At 46.6% G+C, this 12095-nt stretch overlaps 1 protein-coding gene across 10 annotated transcripts in view; it reads left to right on the forward strand.

Moving 5' to 3' along the window:
• Positions 1-12095, forward strand: part of LOC130284900 (NXPE family member 4-like) — a 92562-nt gene that overhangs the window by 19108 nt on the left and 61359 nt on the right. For 3 of the 10 annotated variants that reach the window (XM_056535815.1, XM_056535823.1, XM_056535816.1), the window contains exon 2: positions 8300-8444. The exons of 5 other annotated variants lie outside the window; for them this stretch is intronic. In XM_056535815.1, coding sequence (XP_056391790.1) covers positions 8400-8444 — 45 coding nt within the window. In that variant the 5' untranslated portion in view covers positions 8300-8399. Of the gene's footprint in view, positions 1-8299; positions 8445-12095 lie in introns of those variants that run through there. 2 more of the 10 variants (XM_056535820.1, XM_056535817.1) reach the window with 2 other exon arrangements.

The raw sequence follows: 12095 nt of genomic DNA on the forward strand, positions 1-12095 counted from the left end.
CACCAACCACTCGCAAGTACCGTACCGTGAGTGCGACCAAGTCGCAGGAGCCACCAAAGCGGACAACAAATTACACCACTCTCCTCGATGACCCACGGGCCGGCCACACAAGCAACCCTCCGGAACTACAGCCAGAGAAAACAGGACAAAGCGTCAACACCCAATACCGACCCAGGGAGCATAGCCCTGAAAGAAATTGTAACTCCAAACAGCGAAGCACTAGATGCAACAGACAGAGCACAGGAAGAAAAACACGCCCCGTGATCACTCAAATCACACACTAGAAAAGAAGAAAAGCATCACAAAATTAGCGCGCAACCAAGCGCAGGGGACTTGCAACCCACACAGTAACGTTACAAGCCTAGAACATGAGCTGCCGAAGCAAGCACCCAAAGTCCCACAACCAACACCAAGGGAGAAGCACAAACAAAACCCCAAGCATGGCAGAAACCCACTGACTACCAAGACCCAGGGGTAAACCACCCCACCGCACCACTGGAAAACCAAACACCACACCAACAACCGACCAAACCAGCCACATCCGAGAACAAAGCGAGCTCCCCGTGCAGGGAACTGAAAGCAGGCCAGGCCACCGCATGACCCTTGAAAAAACCCCAACCAACCGAAATGTCAGCCCAAAGCGTACCAGGGGCACATATGCGGGGGGCCCAAATACCAGACACCCTCGGCGGCCAAAGACAACCTGCAGGAAAAAACTCCGCCCAGAACCATATTCCATGCGGAACTTACAGTAAACCAGCAAGGACCGGAACAGGGGCACCTAGCGAGCCCCGAGGAAACCAAAGCAGAGAAAACGCAACCACTCCCCGTCCACAGGAAAACTGCAGACCAACGCCAACGCGGCATGCGGAAGACCGCAACAAACCACACCCCAACAAGCGTAGAGCACAGGAGTATCCCCCTCCGGAAAACCACCACAAACAAAAGAAACCACGAGGAAAGACAAACTGAGACTCAAAGCGAAACCTACCCACCGCCACATCAGCTAAAGCACCCAGCACGACATACAGGAGTCCCATGCCTACCAAAGATCGGGAGCAAAACAGGAGAAAACATCAGACAATACACTAGGACAAACAGAGCAGCGGAGAGGGACTACAACTAGTGACGGAGAGAAACACCAAACAAAGGGGGAGAAAACCAAAAGAAACAAAACCGTAACTGGGTGCCACCGATTCAAAATAAAGAACAAGCCTCAGGAGCTAAATCCACAAAACCCGGTCATCCAGAGCGTAAGGCCAAAAGACCACTCACCTAAGCGTGCACCGCAGAATTGATACCACACCAAAGCACCCCGTCAAGAAAAGACGTACCCAACTCACAACCAGAGACCAACATAGACATACACCAATATCCGAGACCCAAAACCAACAAACCCACAGGAACAAAAGGTGGAAACTACCAGAACAGCCATAAGCACACTAACCGGGGAAGGAGAGGGAACCAACCCAGCTAGCCAGTTGAAGACAACTGGCCCGCCAAAGCCCCAAGGGCAGGCACGAAAATAGAGCCCCCCCTGCCCCCCCGCAACAGCACACTCACTAAGTCCAGAAGATGGAGAAGGCACAAAAGCAGGACGAACCACTTTACCACCGCAGGCGTTGAACAAGGTACGCTGGAGACCACCTGGTTGCGGGTACTCTGCCGCCGCCCGGAATGGCGCCGAGAAACCAGCAGCAGAGAACTCAGGAAGAGGGACAGCAGCGGAGAGGGTTTGGGGTGCAGTGGCTGCCTGAACCATGCGCCGTGATCCGAAGTTTACAGCGATACAATTATCGCGTCAAACAGAGTTGCGATATAAATATATATATATATATATATATTTTATTTATTATTTTTCTTTTTTTTTTTTTTTTTTTTATAGGTATGAAAAGCGACCAAAATACGCTATATGGGACTAGTAAAATTTATATATTTAATTTTCAATTCGCGCTTACACGCGGATCAAATGAGGATATATAACTTGATAGCGCGGACATTGACGCACGTGGCAATACCACATGTGCCTGTGTATTGAAATCTACACAGTTTGTACTTTTTTTTTTTTTTTTTTTGTTTTATTGTAATTTTTCTTTAACTTTTTTCTTTTTTTATTTCAATTTTTTTGTATTTATTTATTTATTTTTTTTTTTTTTACTTTTATCAATTAATTATTTATTTTTTAAATTAATTAATTAAGTAAATTTTTATTAATTTTTTTTTTTTTTTTTTTTTTTGCGCATACGCCATTGAAGGAATGCTGCAATCGAAGACATATTTAGATAGTACGGACATGTACGCACGCAGCGATACCATATACATGCTTGATGTAATACAGTTTTTATTTTATTTATTTATTTAATTAATATCAGTTATGTATTTATATTTTAATTCACGTTTTTATGTATGGGGGAAAAAAGGGGGGGGGGAGGAGTGATCTAAATATTTATCATGGCAAGGGTTAAAATTTTTTTTTTTTTATTTATTTTTTTTTTTTTTGTGCGCAATGCTATAGCTCCATAGGGAGCCATAACACTGCACACACAGATCACTTGCCATGTATTAACATGGCAATGATCTGGGTTGTCAGTGATTGATTGCTCAAGCCTGAATTTCAGGCTTGGAGCAATCAATCCACGAGCGGACGCGCAGGAGGCAGGTGAGTGACCCTCCTGCTGCGTTCCAGCTGATCGGGACATCGCGATTTTATCGCGATGGTCCCGATCAGCCCGCTGAGCAGCCGGGATGCGTACAATTACATTTTCAGACGCGGCGATCAAATCTGAACGCCGCGTCTAAAGAGGTAATGCCGGACATCTGCCAGATCGGCGATGTCCGGCATTAGCAGGGGTCCTGGTTGCTAACAGCAACCGGGATCCGCCGGCTACAATGCGCGCTCACATTGTGAGAGCGCATCATAGCTGGGGACGCGCAAATGGACGTTACTAAACGTCCATTTGCGCAAAAGGGGGGTTAACGCAGCAGCCACCGAGGGGCCGCCACCTCCAGAGTGGAGGGGACAAGGGGGGGGGGGGGTGGTGAAGGAGACCGCAACAGGGCAGGGGGGGTGAGTGGGCGCATACAGGGGGGAAAAAAGAGACGGACGGGGCAAGGAGAAATCAGAGCCTGCTCCAGGAGCACGCATGGAGGAGGGATCAAAGCACAGGCAGGGGAGAGGGCAAAAGGACGGGACAGGGCTCACAGGGATTACAGTGGGAAGGGAGGGCAGGACTAATAAGAGGTCCGCCAGCCTCCCGAGCCCGCCATGGATGCAACAGGAGGGGAGGCCAGCTCAGCCACAAGGGAGCATGCCAGCCCCCACCCTCCTGCTCCATCCAGGCCATAAATAAGGGGCAGCAACATACCCACCAGCAGACAAAACTCCGGGTCCTGGGCAGATTGAGGGGGGAAGGGAGGCACCACAGCTATAAATACCCAGGGGAGGGCCTCTGAAAGCCCGGGAAACTATTAAACCCCTGATTGGTGCACTCCTTCCCCCCCCCACCCATGGGACATACCACTGTAGCCATTTGCAAGTTTTACAGGCGGGGGAGGGGGCTAAAAACCTTGCCTGTATATTTCTTAACCTCTTACTGCTCACCAGTCAGGGGGCAAGCTAGTTATGCACAGCTTGCCCCTCCAATCTCATTTATAAACGCCGGGATGCGCGAACACACTGCACAACCCGGCGTTTATATATGACATTCTGCGGGAAGGGGTTAAATGAGATGAATAGCTTTGATGAGATCAGAGGAAAGGATATGAGAGGAAAAAGGCAAATGGCTTTATGGAAAAGGGGAATGGCTATGATGAAATGCAGGGAATGGTTTCGAGGGGAAAAGCTATAAAAACATTTTGTCTACAAGGATATATGATGGCTCATTGTTTGCAATGTGATCTGTTTTTTTATCAGTACCATTTTTGTTTTGATGGGACTACTTTTTATCACTTTTTATAAATTTTTTTCCTGATATATAAAGTGACCAAAAATACACAATTCTGAACGATGATATTTTTTTTTACATTTACGCCATTGACCGTTAGGTATAATCAACATAAAATGTTAATAGTTTGGACGTTTACACACGTGGCAAAACCACATATGTTTATTTTTACTTATTTTTCTTTTTGTGTAATTTTAGTTAAAAAAAATTGGAATAGAGGAATGATTCAAACTTTTATTAGGGAAGGCGCTTATTTAGCTTTTTAGTCCCCATAGCCCCATAGGGACCCATTACATGTAATCATTTTATTGCAAACACTGAACAATGCTTTGCCATACAACAGCATTGATCAGTGTTATTGGTGCTCCATTGCTTCAGGTTGCCATGGCTGCCTGAAACATTGGAGTGCCAAGTGGACACTGAGGAGCCAGGTAATAGACCTCCCGCCCTTTTCTCAGCTGATTGGGACCCCAAAATTTCATTGCAGTGGTCCCAATCAGCCCACTGAGCTAGCCGGGGTGAGGTTTTTTTCCATTTTAGGAGGCACAATTAACTTTGATTGCAGCATCTAAAGGGTTAATGCCGGACGTTTGCCTAGTCGATTATGTTGAGCATTAGCCGTGGGTCCCGGTTTCTTATAGGGACCCTCCAGGTATTAACCCCTTCAGGACGGAGCCCATTTTGGCCTTAAGGACCGGAGCGTTTTTTGCACATCTGACCACTGTCACTTTAAACATTAATAACTCTGGAATGCTTTTAGTTATCATTCTGATTCCGAGATTGTTTTTTAGTGACATATTCTACTTTAACATAGTGGTAAATTTTTATCGATACTTGCATCCTTTTTTGGTGAAAAATCCGTAAATTTGATGAAAAATTTGAAAATTTAGCATTTTTCTAACTTTGAAGCTTTCTGCTTGTAAGGAAAATGGATATTACGAATACATTTTTTTTTGGTTCACATATACAATATGTCTACTTTATATTTGCATCATAAAATTGATGAGTTTTTACTTTTGGAAGACACCAGAGGGCTTCAACGGTCAGCAGCAATTTTCCGATTTTTCACAAAATTTTCAAACTCAGTATTTTTCAGGGACCAGTTCAGGTTTGAAGTGGATTTTAAGGGTCTTCATATTAGAAATACCCCATAAATGACCCCATTATAAAAACTACACCCCCCAAAGTATTCAAAATGACATTCAGTCAGCGTTTTAACCCTTTAGGTGTTTCACACGAATAGCAGCAAAGTGAAGGAGAAAATTCACAATCTTCATTTTTTACACTCGCATGTTCTTGTAGACCCAATTTTTTAATTTTTACAAGGGGTAAAAGGACAAAATTTTTACTTGTATTTGTAGCCCAATTTCTCTCGAGTAAGCACATACCTCATATGTCTATGTAAAGTGTTTGGCGGGCGCAGTAGAGGGCTCAGAAGGGAAGGAGCGACAAGGGGATTTTGGAGAGTACGTTTTTCTGAAATGGTTTTTGGGGGGCATGTTACCTTTAGGAAGCCCTTATGGTGCCAGAACAGCAAAAAAACCCCACATGGCATACCATTTTGGAAACTAGACCCCTCGGGGAATGTAACATGGGATAAAGTGAACCTTAATACCCCACAGGTGTTTCACGACTTTTGCAAATGTAAAAAATAAATAAAAAATTTTGCCTAAAATGCTTGTTTTCCCAAAAAAATTTTATTTTTAAAAAGGGTAATAGCAGAAAATACCCCCCAAAATTTGAAGCCCAATTTCTCCCGATTCAGAAAACACCCCATATGGGGGTGAAAAGTGCTCTGCTGGCGCACTACAGGTCTCAGAAGAGAAGGAGTCACATTTGGCTTTTTGAACGCAAATTTTGCTCTGGGGGCATGCCGCATTTAGGAAGCCCCTATGGTGCCAGGATAGCAAAAAAAAACCACATGGCATACCATTTTGGAAACTAGACCCCTCGGGGAACGTAACAAGGGTTTAAGTGAACCTTTATACCCCACAGGTGTTTCACGACTTTTGCATATGTAAAAAAAATTATTATTTTTTTACCTAAAATGCTTGTTTTCCCAAAAATTTTACATTTTTAAAAAGGGTAAAAGCAGAAAATACCCCCCAAAATTTGTAACACAATTTCTCCCGAGTACGGCGATACCCCATATGTGACCCTAAACTGTTGCCTTGAAATACGACAGGGCTCCAAAGTGAGAGCGCCATGCGCATTTGAGGCCTAAATTAGGGATTGCATAGGGGTGGACATAGGGGTATTCTACGCCAGTGATTCCCAAACAGGGTGCCTCCAGCTGTTGCAAAACTCCCAGCATGCCTGGACAGTCAACGGCTGTCCGACAATACTGGGAGTTGTTTTGCAACAGCTGGAGGCTCCGTTCTGGAAACAGTGGTGTACCAGACGTTTTTCATTTTTATTGGGGAGGGGAGGGGGGCTGTGTAGGGGTATGTGTTTATGTAGTGTTTTTTACTTTTTATTTTATTTTTTGTGTTAGTGTAGTGTAGTGTTTTTAGGGTACAGTCGCACGGGCGGGGGTTCACAGTAGTTTCTCGCTGGCAATTTGAGCTGCAGCAGAAAGTTTGCGGCAGCTCAAATTTGCAGCCGGATACTTACTGTAAGCCTCCGCCCATGTGAGTGTACCCTGTACGTTCACATTGGGGGGGGGGACATCCAGCTGTTGCATAACTACAACTCCCAGCATGCCCGTTGGCTGTCGGTGACTGCTGAGAGTTGCAGTTTTGCAACAACTGTAGGCACACTGGTTATGTATCACTGAGTTTGTGACCTAACTCAGTGTTTCACAACCAGTGTGCCTCCAGCTGTTGCAAAACTACAACTCCCAGCATGTACGGTGCATGGTGTACGGTGACTGCTGAGAGTTGTAGTTTGCAACAGCTGGAGGCACACCGGTCGTGAAACACTGAGTTAGGTAAAAAAAAACTCTGAGTTTCACAACCAGTGTGCCTTCAGCTGTTGCAAAACTACAACTCTCAGCAGTCACCGACAGCCAACGGGCATGCTGGGAGTTGTAGTTATGCAACCAGCAGATGCACCACTACAACTCCCAGCATGCACTTTAGCTGTTTGTGCAAGCTGGGAGTTGTAGTTATACAACAGCTGAAGGTACACTTTTCCATAGAAAGAATGTGCCTCCAGCTGTTGCAAAACCATAAGTCCCAGCATGCCCATAAGGGAATGCTGGGAGTTGTGGTGGTCTGCCTCCTGCTGTTGCATAACTACAGCTCCCAGCATGCCCTTTTTGCATGCTGGGAGCTGTTGCTAAGCAACAGCAGGAGGCTGTCACTCACCTCCAACGATCCAGACGCTGCAGGTCAGTCCCGCCGCCGCAGCTGCTCCTGGGGCCCCGATCCCAACAGGGGCGCCGGGGATCGGGGTCCCCAGCACCGGGGGTCGTCTTCCCGCACCCGCTCACGTCCTCCGGAAGAGGGGCGGAGCGGGTGCGGGAGTGACACCCGCAGCAGGCGCCCTGATTGGTCGGCCGGTAATCCGGCCGACGAATCAGGGCGATCGTGAGGTGGCACCAGTGCCACCTCACCCCTGCAGGCTCTGGCTGCTGACGGCCCCGAACAGCCAGTAATTCCGGGTCACCGGGTCACCGGAGACCCGATTGACCCGGAATCGCCGCAGATCGCTGGACTGAATTGTCCAGCGATCTGCGGCGATCGCCGACATGGGGGGGCATAATGACCCCCCTGGGCGATATGCCGGGATGCCTGCTGAACGATTTCAGCAGGCATCCGGCTCCGGTCCCCAACCGGCTAGCGGTGGGGGCCGGAATTCCCACGGGCGTATGGATACGCCCTCGGTCCTTAAGGACTCGGGATTCAGGGCATATCCATACGCCCTATGTCCTGAAGAGGTTAAGCACGCTCAGCTTCTAAACATGCTAATTACAGCGGGAGCTGACATTGTCCCGACAATGTACCTAAATGTACGTAAATGACCCCAGTGTAAGTCAGGCAGAGGGAGATATGTACAGTGCTTTCTTTGTCTTCTTCCCTGCTGTATCCAGATCACAGATCTTGGATTATCCTGTCCCTGATGAGTGGCGGTGTGTACATTGTAAGCATCCCACTTATTTTACTTCTTGCCAGAGAAAAAGGGCACCTTTAGGAGTTGCATCAAAAGGGCAGGGGCTCAATGTCACATAGGGCAATGTCCTCATCTGTATCCTCACCCTCAATGTCACACCACTCAATGGTGTCCTCACAATCATCTTCCAAATCATCATTACACTTTTTTGACCCCAAGTCCACATGAGTACTCTCCAAAAACGTATTGCCCATGTCATCGCAATGCACTGTTTCACCCTATCTGCATGGGTTCCTCCTCAGGCACAAGTTGGTGATTAGAGATGGAAAAAGAGTAAAACAGAAGAGGAGAAGTAGAGGAAGATGAACACTCCCGTCAGCGTTCACGCAGACATCTATCTAAATGCACAGATATTGCCATAGCTTGGTCAAGGGTGTCAGGAGAGGGGTGAGTTACAAGCATGTCCTTTAAGGTATCAGATAATCCCAATCTGAACTGATAAATCAAAGCTGGGGTGTTGCATTGGGAGGTCACACACCACTTTCTGAAGTCTGCACAATACTCCCCAACAGGTCTGCGACCCTGCTTTAATGTATGCAGCTGAGACTCAACACACACAGCTTGGTCTGGTTCAGCAAATAAAAGTTCCAAATCTGCAAACAAAGAATCCACTGAGGATAACTCCGGGGCATCAGGATCAAGGGAGGATACCCACTCTTGGGGACCCCCTTGCAGAAGGGACATAAGAATTCCCACTCTCTGGGCCTCAGTGCCAGAAGAGTAGGGTCTCAAGCGAAAGTATAACTTGCAACTCTCACAGAAGGTTTTGAGCGTTTTCTGGTTGCCAGAAAAACAATCCGGGAGACTGAAACAGGAACAGTTGTCACCTGAGTATGGGCAGACTCCAACTCCTGGATTCTGACTAGCAAGCCCTGGATTAGCTGCTTCTGGTCTTGCAGCCTCTGAGCCAATGTCTGGACTAAACTTGATTGAGACTGAGAAGACTCATGTTGCTGAAGTCTCTCAGCTAAATCCTGGAACAGCTGAGTGAGACTATGCATTTGCTCCACCAGAGCAGACATAGCTTCCATGATACAGGAGAAAGGTACATGCAGGTAAATGGGCCTGTGAAAATGTCACGTAGAGCAGGGATAGAGTGCAGCCCTGATCTCATCCACTCCCTCTGTCCCTGACTGCCTGCGTTCCTGCCTTAGTAAGCGGGTCCACAACCACGATGCCGGTCTCTTCCTATATAAGTGATGGCAGTCAGTAGTCAAAATATTAAACTACAAAAACTGGAAAAAGCCGGGAACAGCTGCAGGCACACAAGCTAACAGAAATAACCTAAACACGCACACACATATACGCAATCAACAAGCCGAGTCCACGTCAGGAGAAAAAGAAGTACAATAGCAGAGTGTCAAAGGGTAGTCAAAAGCCGAACCAAGAGTCAGAAAAACAGAATAAACAAAATAAGTACAGTTTTTTGCTAGGAAAGACTTCCTTATATATGCCTGTGCAGCAAACGGAGGATTCTAATTGGCTGCAAACTGAACAACACCCATAAGCACTTATTAGCTGCTGTATGCTCCACAGGAAGTTCTTTTCTTTTTTATTTCCTTTTTGTCTGACCACAGTGCTCTCTGCTGACACCTCTGTCCATTTTAGGAACTGTCCAGAGCATGAGCAAATCCACAAAGCAAACCTCTCCTGCTCCGGACAGTTCCTGATATGGACAGAGGTGTCAGCAAAGAGCACTGTGGTCAGACAGAAAGTAAATTCAAAAAGAAAAGAACTTCCTGTGGAGCATAGGGTTAAGATTTTTAAGCAGAAGTGATTTACAAATCTGTTTAACTTTCTGGCACCAGTTGATTTAAAAAAATCTCTTTTAGGGCAGTACCCCTTTAAATAGGCTCCAGTGTTAAATGTATAGTCCACTATGTGTGTCATTATTTAAACATTGTATGGTTTTATTTTTTAGACAATATATGATGCTATATGAAAACTATGGTGTTATTATTTAGGAATAACATGGCAGTAGAATTTCTTTATGGTGATATTGTTCAAACATCGTACAGTGGTATTTTTTGAACACTGCTAGGTGTAAAGTTGGTGTGTAGAAAGTCTGCAGAATAAATCAGTACTGCGGAAGTAAACTACCGTATATACTCGAGTATAGGCCGAGTTTTTCAGCACGATTTTTCGTGCTGAAAACACCCCCCTCGGCTTATACTCGAGTGAACTCCCCCACCCGCAGTGGTCTTCAACCTGCGGACCTCCAGAGGTTTCAAAACTACAACTCCCAGCAAGCCCGGGCAGCCATCGGCTGTCCGGGCTTGCTGGGAGTTGTAGTTTTGAAACCTCCGGAGGTCCGCAGGTTGAAGACCACTGCGGCCTTCAACATCATCCAGCCCCCTCTCACCCCCTTTAGTTCTGAGTACTCACCTCCGCTCGGCGCTGGTCCGGTCCTGCAGGACTGTCCGGTGAGGAGGTGGTCCGGTGGCATAGTGGTTCCGGGCTGCTATCTTCACCGGGGAGGCCTCTTCTAAGCGCTTCGGGCCCGGCCTCAGAATAGTCACGTTGCCGTGACAACGACGCATAGGTGCTTCTGCGTCATTGTCAAGGCAACGCCTCTATTCCGGGCCGGAAGCGCGGAGAAGAGGCGCCCCCGGTGAAGATAGCAGCCCGGACCACCTCCCCACCGGACCACCTCCTCACCGGACAGCCCTGCAGGACCGGACCAGCGCCGAGCGGAGGTGAGTACTCAGAACTAAAGGGGGGTGAGAGGGGGCTGGATGATGTTGAAGGCCGCAGTGGTCTTCAACCTGCGGACCTCCGGAGGTTTCAAAACTACAACTCCCAGCAAGCCCGGACAGCCGATGGCTGCCCGGGCTTGCTGGGAGTTGTAGTTTTGAAACCTCTGGAGGTCCACAGGTTGAAGACCACTGAGGGCGAATGATGAGAAGAGGATGATGAAGGGGGGGTGTGGGGATGATGAAGGGGGGTGGGGATGATGAAGGGGGGGGGTGTGGGATGATAAGGGGATGATGAAGGGGGGATGTGCGGGATGATAAGGGGATGATGAAGGGGGGGATGTGTGGGATGATAAGGGGATGATGAAGGGGGGATGTGTGGGATGATGACAAGGGGATGATGAAGGGGGGGGTGTGGGATGATAAGGGGATGATGAAGGGGGGATGTGCGGGATGATAAGGGGATGATGAAGGGGGGATGTGTGGGATGATAAGGGGATGATGAAGGGGGGATGTGCGGGATGATAAGGGGATGATGAAGGGGGGATGTGCGGGATGATAAGGGGATGATGAAGGGGGGATGTGTGGGATGATGACAAGGGGATGATGAAGGGGGGATGTGTGGGATGATAAGAGGATGATGAAGGGGGGATGTGTGGGATGATGACAAGGGGATGATGATGAGGATGTTAATGACGGGTCTGGATGATGACAGGGGGGGATGAGGTATTTCCCACCCTAGGCTTATACTCGAGTCAATAACTTTTCCTGGGATTTTGTGTTGAAATTAGGGGTCTCGGCTTATACTCGGGTCGGCTTATACTCGAGTATATACGGTATATATCTCTGTATAATAGTCAGTTATAAAATAATATCACTATACAATAAACAATTACCACCATACATATTATCATTGTACTGTTATGTAACACAAGCTGCTGTACTGAATCCTACATTATATGACCAATTTATACCACCAGACTTTCACATAGTGGCTAAAATTACAATGATACTGCCTCCTATATAAAATAATATAACTACGATAATACTGCTCCTATATACAAGAATATAACTACTATAATACTGCTCCTATATACAAGAATATAACTACTATAATACTGCTCCTATATACAAGAATATAACTACTATAATACTGCTCCTATATACAAGAATATAACTACTATAATACTGCTCCTATATACAAGAATATAACTACTATAATACTGCTCCTATATACAAGAATATAACTACTATAATACTGCTCCTATATACAAGAATATAACTACTATAATACTGCTCCTATATACAAGAATATAACTACTATAATACTGCTCCTATATACAAG

This window comes from Hyla sarda, chromosome 8, assembly GCF_029499605.1.
Source record: "Hyla sarda isolate aHylSar1 chromosome 8, aHylSar1.hap1, whole genome shotgun sequence".
Lineage (NCBI taxonomy): Eukaryota > Metazoa > Chordata > Amphibia > Anura > Hylidae > Hyla > Hyla sarda.